The 16,987-nt window shown below is 42.6% G+C and overlaps 1 protein-coding gene across 1 annotated transcript in view; it reads right to left on the bottom strand.

Moving 5' to 3' along the window:
- EZH1 (enhancer of zeste 1 polycomb repressive complex 2 subunit) overlaps nt 1-16,987 on the bottom strand; it is a 67,611-nt gene that overhangs the window by 42,032 nt on the left and 8,592 nt on the right. The window contains exons 3-7 of the mRNA XM_044298048.1: nt 12,404-12,524; nt 7,926-8,054; nt 7,703-7,822; nt 4,859-4,979; nt 4,156-4,266 (exon numbers count right to left, since the gene is read on the bottom strand). Coding sequence (XP_044153983.1) covers nt 4,156-4,266; nt 4,859-4,979; nt 7,703-7,822; nt 7,926-8,054; nt 12,404-12,524 — 602 coding nt within the window. The remainder of the gene's footprint in view (nt 1-4,155; nt 4,267-4,858; nt 4,980-7,702; nt 7,823-7,925; nt 8,055-12,403; nt 12,525-16,987) is intronic.

The following is a 16,987-nucleotide window of genomic DNA, read 5'->3' as shown; positions in this document are numbered from 1 at the left end:
CCCTCAGGTGGCTGCCAGCACTAGAGGCTGACTTATTGCTGGAACGTAAACAATGCAGTTTCTCTAGAACATTGCAGCTCGATTTGCAAAAGGGACACTGTACCCAGACCACTTTAACTTTGAAATCTTATTAAAGATTGTGTAGTGTGTGGCTGGAGGCGGGACAAGGGTGGGGCTTGCAGCAGAACATGGGTGGGGCCTGTAAGGGGGCCCTTGATTTATTTTGCCCGTGGGCCCTGAGGTTTCTCAGTCCGCCCCTGATTGCAATTACATTCTCTCTTTATGTTGCGGTATTTGTATATTTTCCCACCATAGAAACATAGAATGTGTCGGCAGATAAGAACCATTTGGCCCATCTAGTCTGCCCAATATACTAAATACTATGGATAGCCCCTGGCCCCATCTTATATGAAGGATGGCCTTATGCCTATCCCATGCATGCGTAAACTCCTTACCTTGTTGATTCCCTTTATGTATTTAAAAGTTTCTATCATATCCCCTCTGTATCGTCTTTCTTCCAAGCTATACATGTTAAGGTCCTTTAATCTTTCCTGGTAAGTTTTATCCTGCAATCCATGCACCAGTTTAGTAGCTCTTCTCTGAACTCTCTCCAAAGTATCAATATCCTTCTGGAGATATGGTCTCCAGTACTGAGCACAATACTCCAAATGAGGTCTCACTAGTGCTCTGTAGAGCGGCATGAGCACCTCCCTCTTTCTACTGGTAATGCCTCTCCCTATACATCCAAGCATTCTGCTAGCATTTCCTGCTGCTCTATGACATTGTCTGCCTACCTTTAAGTCTTCTGAAATAATGACCCCTAAATCCCTTTCTTCAGATACTGAGGTTAGGACTGTATCACTGATTTTATATTCTGCTCTTGGGTTTTTACACCCCAGGTGCATTATCTTGCACTTATCAACAATAATATCTATAATACTTAATTTGCCCTATGTCTATGTTTTTGCAAGAGGAGATGAACTCATCTTCTGCTTTAATAATCAAGCAAGATACGGGTGTCTAGTTTGTCAACTGTTTCATCTTTACCTATTTCGACTGTATAATAAATGTAGCAGGACATTTCAATTCAATGTGCTGGTAATGATGAACTTACTTCTTGCTCTTCAAACCAGTGTGCTTCACTCAGCCAATTGATTTAGCGCTACTTATCAAACAGTCAGCGCTTTCATGGAATAATGTGGAATGTTTTTATAAAAGTGTCAGCAAATATTACATCTGCAGTATTTGTCTATATTTTCTATAGCCATACTGATCATCCATATATTTTTTTTACCATGAATTTATATTAAATCCCACTGAATATTGATGGGCAGTATTGCTGAAGCTTTATTCAACATATGCTAAATTTCTCTATATCTTGTGAGAATTGAAGACAGACACATATTTATATATACTTTTAACCATTTTTTGCAATCATATATTGGAATTCGCATATATTCATCTATGTATTTACAGCATCATGTATCGCAATTGAGAATGAAGTACTAATGCTTATGGTTTTTTTACTTTTTTTCTGGGGGATTATATATGTATGTATTGGTTTATTTTATTTTTCTGCTTCTATATGTTTATATTTTTATTAAATAGTTCATCCTATATGCAAAACTAGAAAAAGGAGTGCACACCTTGTTTTTTCTTTATTTTTATTCACTATTTCTATTAAGATTGGGTGACCCAGTTAGGTGGTGAACCCTCAATATCCATTGTATTCCGGTGTAAGCCCCTTTTGTATCTTTTCTTATTATTTTTACTATGCCGTCATACACATTAGACAATTGCTGGCAGAAACTGCTGATTTGAGCTGGATTAGTCAACCATCTAATGCAGGCATGGCCAACCTGTGGCTCTCCAGCTGTTGTAAAACTACAATTCCCACCATGCCCTGCTGTAGGCTGATAGCAGTTGGCAGTCTGGGCATGCTGGGAGTTGTAGTTTTGCAACATCTGGAGAGCCTCAGGCTGGCCATCCCTGATCTAATGTGTATGGGGTGTCCAGACTTTATTCCGATGTCAGGGAGAAAGAATGGTTGAACATGCTGGTTTTCAACTTTTCAGGTCTTATGTTCTCAAGGGAGAAAAGCCACCAGGAGTCTGACAGCAGCTTGAGAACTCAGGCATGCTTGGTCGAGCAGAGTGTGCATGCGTACAGAGGGTTCAGGAGAAATAGTCATTGGCTTAACGTGCGTTCGGCCAGCTGCTGTATAATGTGTGTGGATAGCTTTACTAATTTGATCTTGAGCAAAAACATGCCATAATATATTCTGAATGTTTGGTAATTCTTTCCAATGTACACACAAACTAAACTTTTTACTTTTTGGAAAGATAAAAATAACAGCAAAATATAAAAGCTACCCTACAGTTTCCATAAAACGTCACCAGCTGAATATTAGTCCGACCTACACAAATCACATTAGTGGCTATAAGGCAGGCTTTAGGCCACTGCTTGCCTGCAAGAACCACAGCAAGGGGCAGCAGTCTATATAGACTCAAAAGTAGACATGAGGAGTCACTTGAATTTGGAAAGGCAAATAGTGGCGTGTGTGCGCCCATCTACTGAAAAGCAGAAGGAGAGAAGAGGTGTGTTTTTTCTATTAAGTCTAGCATTGTGCTACGCAGAGATTAGAATATCCTTTTAATAAATCTTACATGCATGGCTTGTTAGCAAATGAGTAAGGACTATATTAGACTGGCCGGTGTTTGGATAGGACGAACATCGATCAACAATAAAGATGTCAAACAGCGCTAGTTTGCATCGGCCTTATTACACTGGCCATCGCAACAAAATATGAGCCCCAATCCTTCCTCCACAATTCAGCTGTACTGATTATCAGCAGTACATTCCTGATCACACTGGGTGACATGCTGGCGATAGTAGGCATCTTTTATTATGAATGATATGATCAGCGTTTCCTCATTTGCCAGATGAAATGCAGGACAATTACATGGGCCAACTATCCCTATTATTCATATAATTGGCCCAAAAATCAGCCAGTGTAATATGCCCTTAAGAAAATATATGAAATGTAAAGACACGAGAGAAACTGGATAGCTGAGCTTCATACATGAGCCAATTGTAGCACTACAAGTGGACGCATATGCCATGAGATGCAAGCCATCAAATTCAGAATTCCTTAGAATGTAATAATTCCCAAATGAACAAAGCTGGAATGGATCGAGTCCACTATACACATACGTAAGCTCTTCTCATCTCTGGGAGAACAAAAGGATCAAGCGACAAAATTCAGTCCACCCAATCCTTCTCTCCCCTGGCATCATCTGGTGGGGAGAATTGGGAGCTACCCATACACATTAGACTGCCAGCTTGTTCTTGGTGGTTTGGCAGACAATACACTAATGTTCATGAGGCCTTTACTGTTCTTCTAGAAGTATTTGATAAGCTAATAAATCAACAGTTCATAACATAGGAGGTGAGGGAAGAACTTTTCTGTATACTCGTGTCCTCCCACATCAAAACACAATGCAACCATCTGGCTTCCTACAAAAATGCATTGCGAGTGTGTTTTTCTGAGAATGTTGAGCACCACTATGTTGGCACAAAGGGCAGGGCATTCTAATTAAAGGGGGTGTCTGCTCAAGACAATGCCTGTCCATACACAGGGAACACCTACTATGGAGCCCAATTATTTGCTTAAGTGTGGGGCAGCAGCCAAGGGCAGTTCTTACTCTGGAGGCTTCAGCATGGCATGTTTTACATTGTCGTCTACTGAATTACTATTTCCCTTGCAATAGGTCTACGTAGTTGTAGCTCTTGCCCCAGGAAAAAAAAAACAGCTGGTGGCTAATAGGTACAGTTGCTGGACTTCCAGTGATCAGCTGATTGCCATGAGGGCTGCACTGAATTTGGAAAAGGAGTCAATTGCAAATCAATGCATGCAAGACTTAGGAAAGCATTTCACAAACACAATGGAATAGGCAGAAAGAAAAGACAAAATTAAAAGAGCGTCAACCAAGAAAGGACAAGCAAGACATTGTTACGCACTCAGAAGAAAACCACTTTGCTATCTTGTCTTACATACAATACTGCATTGCCAGTTAACCTTAGAAATATGTGCAAAATGGTAACTGTACTATCAGCAGGATCCTTTTGGCTTCCTCATGTCAAAGGGATGCATACCCGTTTTCGTTGTGCTGTTGCGTCTGGCCGAGAAAGACTGACCGTACATAAACAGACGCTCACGTTCATGTAAGCGTGGACTAGAGGTCATTGCAGATGGAAAATCCACCTCTGTGATTGGAAAACAAATTAAATGCACTATGAACAATCAACAGTAATTATTACAATTCACTCACTATGTGAACAACTGTTTATTAGAGATGAGCGAATTGCCTTCGGATGAAACATCCGAAGTCGATTCGCATAAATCTTTGTTCTAATACTGAATACTGTACGGAGCAGGAGCTCCGTACAGTAATAGAATGTATTGGCTCCAATGATCAGAAATCATTGCTTTGCGAAGTCTCGCAAGACTTTGCACAATAACTTCATAACTTAATTTGTACTTGTAAAAAAACATTTCCCGAACTCGGGTTCGGTTCCAAGTGGTACCTTGTCCTGTCCCCTTCACAGTACGAGTTCAGGAAATGTTTTTTTACAGTACAAATTAAGTTATGAAGTTATTGCGCGAAGTCTCGCGAGACTTCGCAAAGCAATAACTTCGGCTCATCGGAGCCAATACATTCTATTACTGTACTGAGCTCCTGCTGCGTACAGTATTAGAACGAAGTTTTACGCAAATCGACTTCGGATGTTTCATCCAAAGTCGATTCGCTCATCCCTACTGTTATCTCAAAGCCCATTAAATGTCACAAAAACCCACCTTCCTCTCCGTGGACCTTTCCATCATAGTTACTGATCAATTCCTCAATAAACATTTCATCCTCCTCTTTAACGTGGTCCCCCATGTAAGGGATGTTACACAAGACCGTCTCATCTTCCACCTAAAATTCATGCAGAGAAAGGATATGGATAAAAACCGACCATTAACTTCCTTAAAGGTTGTCCAGCTTCTATAATAATTTTATCTAGGCACGGGTCAGCATAAAAATCCACTCATCTTCTCAATCTAGAAATTATGAATGATTAACTAACAGTTTGCAATGAGGGTCCAGTTGGGGGTTACTAGTTGAGGGTGTGCCCCTGCACAGACTGCCATTGCCAACACCGATTAGATAGTGGCAGACTGTGCATGAATACACCCTAACTGATAGCACCCTGCTCCTTCCTATTGGTGTGAATGGGACGGAACAGTTATAATTACATCTGCTTGCGAGCAGGTAAACAGTGAAGAGAATGCAGTGCTCGCAGGAGCGCTGCGTTCTGCTCAGCCAGCTGATCTGGGGGGATGGCAGGAGGAGTCGGACCCCCGCTGATCTGATACTGATGACCTAACCTGAGGATAGGTAATCAATACAGGAAACCAGACAATCCCTTTAACAGAATGGAGAATATTTATTAAAGTACAGAGACATCACTGCTGAAGCCAGTCAATGGCGGCAGTGGAGCAGGTGACCATGCCTGTGCTGGGGAGGAAGTAAATAAGCCGCAGACCGAAAGATGGACACGCGTTAGCCAGCACGCAGGGCTGGAGTGGTGGGAAGCAGGCAAGTACGATTCTTTCCCTAGCGGAGTCAGGGTGTGGGCAACAGGGAAAATTTGTTATTCTCGGACAACTCCTTTAGTATTGTCTTAAAGTTAGACACTTGGAACTACAAACCGGATTCCCAAAAAAGTTGGGACACTAAACAAATTGTTAATAAAAACTGAATGCAATGATGTGGAGATGGCAAATGTCAATATTTTATTTGTAATAGAACGTAGATGACAGATCAAATGTTTAATCCGAGTAAATGTATCATTTTAAAGGAAAAATACGTTGATTCAAATTTTCACGGTGTCAACAAATCCCCAAAAAGTTGGGACAAGTAGCAATAAGGCAATCAATTGGCAACATGATTGGGTATAAAAAGAGCTTCTCAGAGTGGCAGTGTCTCTCAGAAGCCAAGATGGGTAGAGGATCACCAATTCCCACAATGTTGCGCAGAAAGATAGTGGAGCAATATCAGAAAGGTGTTACCCAGCGAAAAATTGCAAAGACTTTGCATCTATCATCATCAACTGTGCATAACATCATCCGAAGATTCAGAGAATCTGGAACAATCTCTGTGCGTAAGGGTCAAGGCCGTAAAACCATACTGGATGCCCGTGATCTCCGGGCCCTTAAACGACACTGCACCACAAACAGGAATGCTACTGTAAAGCAAATCACAGAATGGGCTCAGGAATACTTCCAGAAACCATTGTCAGTGAACACAATCCACCGTGCCATCCGCCGTTGCCAGCTGAAACTCTACAGTGCAAAGAAGAAGCCATTTCTAAGCAAGATCCACAAGCTCAGGCGTTTTCACTGGGCCAGAGATCATTTAAAATGGAGTGTGGCAAAATGGAAGACTGTTCTGTGGTCAGACGAGTCACGATTCGAAGTTCTTTTTGGAAATCTAGGACGCCATGTCATCCAGACCAAAGAGGACAAGGACAACCCAAGTTGTTATCAATGCTCAGTTCAGAAGCCTGCATCTCTGATGGTATGGGGTTGCATGAGTGCGTGTGGCATGGGCAGCTTGCATGTCTGGAAAGGCACCATCAATGCAGAAAAATATATTCAGGTTCTAGAATAACATATGCTCCCATCCAGACGTAATCTCTTTCAGGGAAGACCCTGCATTTTTCAACAAGATAATGCCAGACCACATTCTGCATCAATCACAACATCATGGCTGCGTAGGAGAAGGATCTGGGTACTGAAATGGCCAGTCTGCAGTCCAGATCTTTCACCTATAGAGAACATTTGGCGCATCATAAAGAGGAAGGTGCAACAAAGAAGGCCCCATACGATTGAACAGTTAGAGGACTGTATTAGACAAGAATGGGAGAGCATTCCTATTTCTAAACTTGAGAAACTGGTCTCCTCGGTCCCCAGACGTCTGTTGAGTGTTGTAAGAAGAAGGGGAGATGCCACACAGTGGTGAAAATGGCCTTGTCCCAACTTTTTGGGGATTTGTTGACACTATGAAATTCTGATTCAACATATTTTTCCCTTAAAATGGTACATTTCCTCAGTTTAAACTTTTGTTCCGTGATTTATGTTCTATTATGAATAAAATATTAGAAGTTGGCACCTCCACATCATTGCATTCAGTTTTTATTCACGATTTGTATAGTGTCCCAACTTTTTTGGAATCCGGTTTGTAGATCAGGTAGGTATATCAGAGTGACTCATGCTACGATAGACCTGGCATTTCTCCTTTCTTTATGCCTTCTATGGGTTGGCTTATTTTACAGCAAGATTTTGCATTGGCACATTTTAAGCCACATGGTTTCCCTGCAAGCCACACCCCCTTTTCTCCAAGTCACGCCTTATTTTCCAGACACTAGTGAGGGGGTAAAAGTGTCCAAACACATAATAAATCTGGCATAAGGCATGTCTGCCAGTTTTCTGTGAATCGCCCTGATTATCTATGCAGGTGATTTGGAGCTCTTTAAAATCTTACAAAAAATCTAATATGTATGGTCAACTTTAGAAAACTTTGCACATGATCACATCATAGTCAGATTTAAAAATGAATGCAGTACCTTCTGAAGACATTAGTGAGCTGTAACATACCATAAAGTTTTGCTGAAGGGGAGACCAAGAGTACATGATGGGAACAAGTGCTACCGTATTCAGAGACCTTGTACATACAGTCTGGGTGGCAAAACCAGGAAAGGTGCTTTCAACTGTACACTGGAAAGAGAATATAAGTGATTTGCTGTTACATTACACTTACACGGAAAGGATTTCTAAGGAGAAAATTTGCATAATTGGGGGTGAAAAGCAGAACTGTTACCTTTTTCAGAAAAGGAAGTGTATTCGAAGGTTCCATTATCTCAAGTGGTTGCAGTTTGAGATTTGTCCACTCTTCGTTTAAAAGTTTTGTTCTCTCATGTATTTTCATTGTGTTCTCCACATATTGAGACTGATTATTAGAAAATAGAAAAATTAGCAAAATATTACAGTAACATCATAGACTAAAGCCGCCATAAACACAAGGAAGCTGTCGGCCAAACACCGACGAGGAAGTGGGGGGGCTATCCAGTATATGCTGCTAGTGTCAGACTATGCGGGGACACAACCCCTATTTTTTTCCAGAAACTTCTAGTAGGAACAATGGAGGAACGACACAACATAGGGTGATGAGACTAGATGCTTCAGCATGGTCAATTCATGTGGAATACAATTATTTAGAAAAACAGACAGGAGAATGAATTATAGAAAGGAAATGCATAGCTTTTACCTATAGTAAATCTATGTATTTCAGCACAGTCCACAACACACAAGGATTTATAAAAATAAATAAGGTTCCAGACGGTCCTCCCAGGGAGTGAAACTAGTCCAGCATTCTCCATTTAAAAGGACCTTTCATGGGTCCAGACATTATAAACTAAGCATCAGAACACGTAGGGCCTAGTGCAGGAATCTAACTGTACTTACTATTTTTCTGGGTGGCGCTCCGTTCGCCCGCTGTGGCCCCCGTTGTATTCTCCCGATTGGTATGCTAATTTTAGCATCGGAGCAATGAGGAGGAGACTGAGTCTTTCTCCGTTGGCGTCTCCTTCTCCCCTGGCTGTGAGCTGTCCAATCGCAGCGGAGAAGGTGAGTTTTTTTTCTCCCTTCTGACGCTCTCCGCTGCGATTGGACAGCGCTACAGCCAGGGAAGAAGGAGACGCCAACGGAGAAAGACTCAGTCTCCTCCTCATTGCTCCGATGCCAAAATTAGCATACCAGGTGGGAGAATACAACAGGGGCCACAGCAGGCGAGCGGAGCGGCGCCCAGGAAAAATATTAAGTACAGTTAGATCCCTGCACTATGCCCTACGTGCCCTGATACTTAGTTTACAATGTTTGGACCCATGAAAGGTCCTCTTTAAAGATGATCTGTCATTTCTCCTGACTTGTCTGATTTAGTAAGTACTTCCGTTTCCAATGCAGTACCAATCCTGGATTTTTTTTTATAAAACTTTGTGTTGTGCAATTCCTCTGAAATAAATCTATTCATACATTGACCAATGGACACTACTATGTGATTAGAGTGTCTCCCTACACAGTCAAGATTTGGAGATCTTTGCTTGGCATGAGTAAACATCACAAACATGGAGTTAAATCAGGAGTCTTCCGCGTTTCAGGAATTCCAAAGTCCCCTTTATTAGGTTACAAGTGAATGAGGAAACATACATGTGCACACAAATACACGCAAAATGGGCTCCAAGACTGACATATGGGACTGCCCGTAAGTCCCAGGACGTCCCACTTCAAAATAATTAAATCAGTAAATAACAGCATGAATTAAAGACATTTAAAGGGAACCTGTCACTGGGATTTTGTGTATAGAGCTGAGGACATGGGCTGCTAGATGGCCGCTAGCACATCCGCAATACCCAGTCCCCATAGCTCTGTGTGCTTTTATTGTGTAAAAAAAACCATTTGATACATATGAACACTGCAGACTGTCAGCTTTAATTTGAGGGTATTTACATCCAAATCAGGTGAACGGTGCAGGAATTACAACAGTTTGCATATGTGCCTCCCACTTGTTAAGGGACCAAAATTAATGGGAAAGAATAATCATAAATCAAACTTTCACTTTTTAATACTTGGTTGCAAATCCTTTGCAGTCAATTAGAGCCTGAAGTCTGGAACGCATAGACATCACCAGACGCTGGATTTCATCCCTGGTGATGCTCTGCCAGGCCTCTACTGCAACTGTCTTCAGTTCCTGCTTGTTCTTGGGGCATATTACCTTCAGTTTTGTCTTCAGCAAGTGAAATGCAGCTCAATCGGATTCAGGTCAGGTGATTGACTTGGCCATTGCATAACATTCCACTTCTTTCCCTTAAACTTTTTGGTTGCTTTTGCAGTATGCTTTGGGTCATTGTCCATCTGCACTGTAAAGCGCCATCCAATGAGTTCTGAAGCATTTGGCTGAATATGAGCAGATAATATTGCCCAAAACACTTCAGAATTCATTCGCTGCTTTGTCAGCAGTCACATCATCAATAAATACAAGAGAACCAGTTCCATTGGCAGCCATACATGCCCACGCCATGACACTACCACCACCATGCTTCACTGATGAGGTGGTATGCTTAGGATCATGAGCAGTTCCTTTTCTTTTCCATACTCTTCTCTTCCCATTACTCTGGTACAAGTTGATCATGGTCTCATCTATCCATAGGATGTTGCTCCAGAACTGTGAAGGCTTTTTTAGATGTCATTTGGAAAACTCTAATCTGGCCTTCCTGTATTTGAGGCTCACCAATGGTTTACATCTTGTGGTGAACCCTCTGTGTTCACTCTGGTGAAGTCTTCTCTTGATTGACTTTGACACACATACACCTACCTCCTGGAAAGTCTTCTTGATCTGGCCAACTGTTGTGAAGGGTGTTTTCTTCACCAGGGAAAGAATTATTCGGTCATCCACCACAGTTGTTTTCTGTGGTCTTCCGGGTCTTTTGGTGTTGCTGAGCTCACCGATGCGTTCCTTCTTTTTAAGGATGTTCCAAACAGTTGTTTTGGCCACGCCTAATGTTTTTGCTATCTCTCAGATGGTTTGTTTTGTTTTTTCAGCCTAATGATGGCTTGCTTCACTGATAGTGACAGCTCTTTGGATCTCATCTTGAGAGTTGACAGCAACAGATTCCAAATGCAAATAGCACACTTGAAATGAACTCTGGACCTTTTATCTGCTCATTGTAATTGGGATAATGAGGGAATAACACACACCTGGCCATGGAACAGCTGAGAAGCCAATTGTCCCATTACTTTTGGTCCCTTAACAAGTGGGAGGCACATATGCAAACTGTTGTAATTTCTACACCATTCACCCGATTTGGATGTAAATACCCTCAAATTAAAGCTGACAGTCTGCAGTTAAAGCACATCTTGTTCATTTCATTTCAAATCCACTGTGGCGGTGTATAGAGCCAAAAATGTTACAATTGTGTCTATGTCCCAATATTTTTGGACCTGACTGTATGTCAAAGGTCACTGAAGCAGTTAAACAGCCTACTATTACAAGTGCCCAAGGAACCATGCAGAGACTCCACAAAATTAGGTTCAAATTGACTTTTGTTACCTTTTTACATTGTGCAAATTGTCCAAATGAATAAAGAAAAATACAGTAATCTTTGTTTGACTGCACATCCTCTTGGATAAATATTTTTTTTAAAGCAGAATTTTTATGAAAGGGGGTTGTCCCATCTGGATATTTATGGAAGTCCCATAGTAGTGAATGGAGAAGGCCGCACATACGCGGTGTGCTCTCCATCTACGACAGGGCCCCAACAGGAGTGGATCCTATAGGACAGTGGTGATGAAACTATGGCACGGGTGCCAGAGGAGGCACTCAGAGCCCTCTCTGTGGGCACCCACATTCTGGAAAAAGGTGTACCATTATGCCTTAGACTTTTCCTGCCATTCATCAGCGCAGGGCATGCTATTAATGGCACAGGCAGCGCATTGAATGTAGGTAGGCTATTATAGCTGAATGATAAAGTACATGGAAGATACACTATATGGGACAGTAGTATTCAGGTTAAATTGTGTTGGCACTTTGCGATAAATATGTCGGTTTTGGGTTACAGTTTAGGCTACTTTCACACTAGCGTTCGGGTGTCCGCTTGTGAGCTCCGTTTGAAGGCTCTCACAAGCGGCCCCGAACGCATCCGTCCAGCCCTAATGCATTCTGAGTGGATGCGGATCCGCTCAGAATGCATCAGTCTGGCAGCGTTCAGCCTCCGCTCAGCAAGCGGACACCCGAACACAGCTTGCAGCATTCGGGTGTCCGCCTGGCCGTGCGGAGGAAAGCGGATCCGTCCAGACTTACAATGTAAGTCAATGGGGACGGATCCGTTTGAAGATGACACACTATGGCTCAATCTTCAAACGGATACGTCCCCCATTGACTTTCAATGTAAAGTCTGGACGGATCCGTTCAGGCTACTTTCACACTTAGAATTTTTTTTACAATATAATGCAGACGGATCCGTTCTGAACGGATCCACAGTCTGCATTATATGAGCGGCACTCGGTCTGTAGAAGGCTGGCCATCACTGCTATAGGACATTTATGGCATATCCAATCAATATGTCATAAATGTCTAGACGAGAAAACCCCCTAAGAAGGAAACGGTTTAGGGAGCAAAAACATGTAAAATACAGTCCCTGCATTTGCTAAAGGACTACGATAGATTCATTTTCATTGTCGAAGTCCAGAATGAAGCTTATTTCATACCACATCAGATTATAAGAGGTCATGTCTTCTACTCACCCCAGCAGCCTGGATGACCTGTAATCTCTTCAGCTGCTGCAGATGCATATACTCAATGCGTACTTTCTTCTTCCAATACAGAAGAGACTTATTATATTGTGAATTCGGAGGCTCCATTGTGCTAGAAGGTAAAATCCAATATAATAATTTAATATGGTTATTATGCCATAAGGAGGAAAAATGTAACAGCTTTATTGGTGATGGGGAATCAAGTTCTTCTATGTTAAAGGGGATTTCTAGTAGTAAAATTTGAATGAGATATCCTCAGGATAGGTTATTAATATCTGATCAGCGGGGGTCTGACTCAAAGCACCCCTGCTGTTCAGCTGTTGCTAGAGGAGGCGGTGCTCCAGCGAGCGCTGTGATCTTTATACAACGTTGGATAATCCCTAAGAGAGGGATATTAGATCGGCCAGGGTCCGACTTTCAATACTCCCACCAATAAGCTAAAAAAATTTTTTTACCAGGGATAGCGTCATACATTTTGTAGTGGCTACCTCTAGTACTGCAGCTCAGTCCACTAAACTGAAATATGAAGCCCAGCCACTACAAAATGTAAGGATAGGGCATCAATGTTAAACTTGTGGAAAACCCCTTTGAGACCCATGACGTACCAGTACGGCATGGTTCCCGGGTCCTTAAGGACCCATGACGTACCAGTACGTCATGTATAGTTCAGATTACCGGCGCCCGGTGATCGGAACCTGCTGCCTGCTCAAATCTCTGAGCAGGCACCTTGGCTAAATAACCCCATCATGTCGGCGATCGCAGCAAACCGCAGGTCAATTCAGACCTGCGGTTTGCTGTGGTTTTGGAAGTTTCTGATTAAAATAAAGGTTATTTATGTTTACCCCCCCCCCCGTCCGGCTGTCCATGGTGGTGATCAGAGGCTTTCCATGGTGCTGATTAGACTTCTGCTAAAGGCAAAAGTCTAATCAGACTTTGTAAAGTGAAAATACAGTACACTATATAGTGTACTGTACTGTACTATACAGACATCAGACCCACTGGATCTCCAAGAACCAAGTGGGTCTGGGTCCAAAAAAAAGTAAAAACACATTTATCACTGATTAAAAATGAAAAAAAAAAAAAGAATTCCCTACACGTTTGATATTACCACGTCCGTAACGACCTGATCTATAAAACGGTCATGTTACTTTACCCCCACAGTGAACGGCATAAAAAAAATAAAAATAAACTATGATGAAATTGAAATTTTGCCCACCTTACTTCCCAAAAAAAGGTAATAAAAATGATCAAAAAAGTCGTCTGTACGCCAAAATAGTGCCAATCAAACAGTCATCTCATACTGCAAAAATCATACCCTACCCAAGATATTTGCCCAAAAACTGAAAAAAACTATGGCTCTCAGACTATGGAGACACTAAAACATGATTTTTTTAGATTAAAAAAATGAAATCATTGTGTAAAACTTATATAAATAAGTTCCCAGGGAGCTTTGCATTATGGATTGCTGTGTCGAGACTCTTAAATGAGGCTCCAAAGTGTTTACTGTAGCTGGTCTCCCTAAGATCAGCTACTGTTTTGTTTGAGTAGTCTCCAAGGCATTGCTCCCAGGTAGCCAGAATCCTACTCCACACTGATGAGGGGAAACACCCCGAAACAGCTGTCTGTCGATGGATAACTGGCTTAGGTCTTCCCCGTCACATCCTTAAAGCTTGTAAAAGAGCGGGATCTTGACATAGGGGCCACTTAATATGGTGGATTTGGTGATCTCTGTAATGGGGTCACCCCTTTGCTCGGTTTTCCTTCCTTTGACGGATATCTGGCTTTCACTGACTTTTTAAATGCTAAGCTAGGGGGGGCCTGGCCTGATGCAGCATTGAGTAAGCAGTATGCGAGAGAGCTCCTGCCACTATCCTGATACCATTAACGGGGTACTAGCTCACAGGACCCAAAACTAGCCAGAAAGGTGGGCGATACTGAGGAGAGGTTTACCTGGATCATCATGCTGAGGTACGATGCCCAAGAAGGGAAGACCATGGGCTAAACCGGAGCGGGAGGCACAGATACAACATGGTGCCAGCGTGGAGGATGGCCCACAGGATGCGGTGAATATAGCTCAGCAAATATGCCCGCGTGCTGGAGGGGGCTAGAGACTGGCAGAGGGAAGCGGCGGCTGCATCATCATCTTCAGATGCAGGGGAGAGATCCTCAGATGAGGAAGGCCGAGAGGATGAAGCCCGAGCACCAGTGACTTCACATAGGGCTAAACAGAGTACAGTGGGATGCCATGCTCCTCCAGATAAGGAGCCTAGCCTAAGAGATGTAATGGCGGTGGTGGCCTATTGCAAGACCACCCTCAAATCACTGAAATTACAAGTGGGGAGCCTAAGAGACGATTTGTCCCTCAGACATGACTTAAAATAGCTGAACGGACCACAGAGGTGGAAAGAAGGGTGTCGAGCTTAGAAGATGAAACTAGGCCTCTCAAAATGTCGGCCAAGGTGACAACACGAGACATAGCGGCCTTATTTGCTAAAACAGAAGACCTGGAAAATAGGTTGCGCCGCAACAACATCAGAATTGTGGGAGAAAGTGGAGGGTGTAAATACTACGGGATATATAGAGAAATGGATTTCTCTGAAGTTTCAGGATAAAGGCATTTCTCCACTGTATGCTGTAGAACTGGCACACAGAGTACCCACCAGACCACTTCCTTCTGGCAGACCTCCACATTTGATCCTTGCTAAAATATTGCATTACAAACACAGAGACACTATTCTGGGACAATCTTGAGATCATCCTGATTTGACCATAAACTGAGTAAAAATCTCATTATTCCTGGATTACTCCACAGAAGTCCAGAAGAAAAGGGCTTGCTTTCTAGATATCAAAAGAAGACTATGGAATCTGCAAGTTCCATATTACATGATATTCCCATTGAAACAGAGTAGCGGCCATGGGCACTACGCACTTCTTCGAGGAACCGAAAGAGGTGCTACACTGGTTGGACTGCCACGAGAGCCAACTGAAGACGCAGGACACAGTTATTTGAACGATAGGAGTTCCGGAGGAACCGCTACCACTGTTCGAAATCTGTTTTTTTTCTTTCCGTTTTTGTTTTTTCCTTTTTTGGTTCTCTTTATGATAGATGACGAACTACCTCAGCAGGAAGTTGGGACTGCATGGTGATCTAGTAGTATGCTTGAGCCGTACCCACGGATTCCTTGACGCAGGAGCGTGAGTTGCATGTGGGACTCTGTTATTAGATTCTAGTCTGTGCGTTTTGAGGCGTAGGGGTAGGCCATATTGATCAGGGGCTCTTATATCTTCATGGGCTGTGGGGGACATTACCCCATACAAGTAAGTGGCATAGTTATGATTTAACACCTTGGTATGACACATATGACTAAAATCCTAAGTTGGAATGTCAGGGGAATGGCTGATGCGACGAAGCGCCATAGTATTTTTCACTATTTATTATGCTTTCAACCAGCAATCTGCTGTATACAGGAAACACATTTAACTTAACATATGCTGCATATAGTGCAGAAATCTTGGGTAGGCTATTCAGTGCACTCGGTATTCACCTTGCATTCAAGGGGAGTGAGTGTTATTGGTGCACAAGAATATTAGATTTGAGTGCATTAAGGAATATATTGACTCTGAGGGGAGGTTTGTCTGTCTGTCTGTATTGTTCTATAGAAGGCATACGAATAATCCTTGTGGCGCTATATATTCCCCCCGGCGTTCTCGTCAGTTCCTGTGAGACTTATTCTTGATTTCTTAGCAGATTATGCAGGAGTCCCTTGGCTCCTAATGGGTGACTATAACAGTATACCTGATGAAAATATGGATAGACAGGGTTCATGGGCTTTGGACAGCGATTTATTAAATGGGTACAGGTTCTATACTCCTGTCCGAAATCACGCATTGGGGAAAATGGGGGAGTGTCTTCGATCTTTCAATAAGCTAGGGGTATCCGGCAGGAATGTCCCTTTGTCCCCCATGCTGTTCGCAATAGAAATAGAGCCACTGGCGGCAGTGGTGCGCAGTTCCTCTATTATACGTGGTTTCCAATATGGACGGGTGCATAATAAAGTAGCCATGTACGCGGATGATACACTGTTGTTTCTTGGGGACACATCCACCACCTTTTCTGCAGCCATGACACTCATTAAGCGTTTTGGGAAATTGTCGGCTTTGACCATAAACTGGAAAAAAAAAAAAAAAATCAGCTCTGATGTTTTTGGACGGCCAGATCTTCTCAGCAACTGCAGCAGCTAACAATATCCCGTGTGTGACGACTATTAAATATTTGGGGATTTATATCTCTCCCCCGACTGCTGGACATTGAAGAGCTTAACTTAACGCCAATACTCACATTTCGAGTAAAGGTGAGGGCATGGTGTAAGCTGTTCCTGTCCGTGTTGGGTAGGGTTAATCTCCTAAAAATGGTTATGATGCCACAACTTTCATATGTCCTCCACAATGCCCCGGTCTGGTTGCCACTAGATAGAGTTGATCCTGTGGAATCTATCTTCAGGGACCTAGTATGGCGAAGGGTACAACCTAGAATAAAACTAAAGACACTACAATACGCCAAAACGGCAGGGGTCT

The sequence above is a fragment of the Bufo gargarizans genome, chromosome 6 (genome assembly GCF_014858855.1).
Source record: "Bufo gargarizans isolate SCDJY-AF-19 chromosome 6, ASM1485885v1, whole genome shotgun sequence".
Classification (NCBI taxonomy): domain Eukaryota; kingdom Metazoa; phylum Chordata; class Amphibia; order Anura; family Bufonidae; genus Bufo; species Bufo gargarizans.
This window is presented reverse-complemented; position numbering and strand designations above follow the sequence as displayed.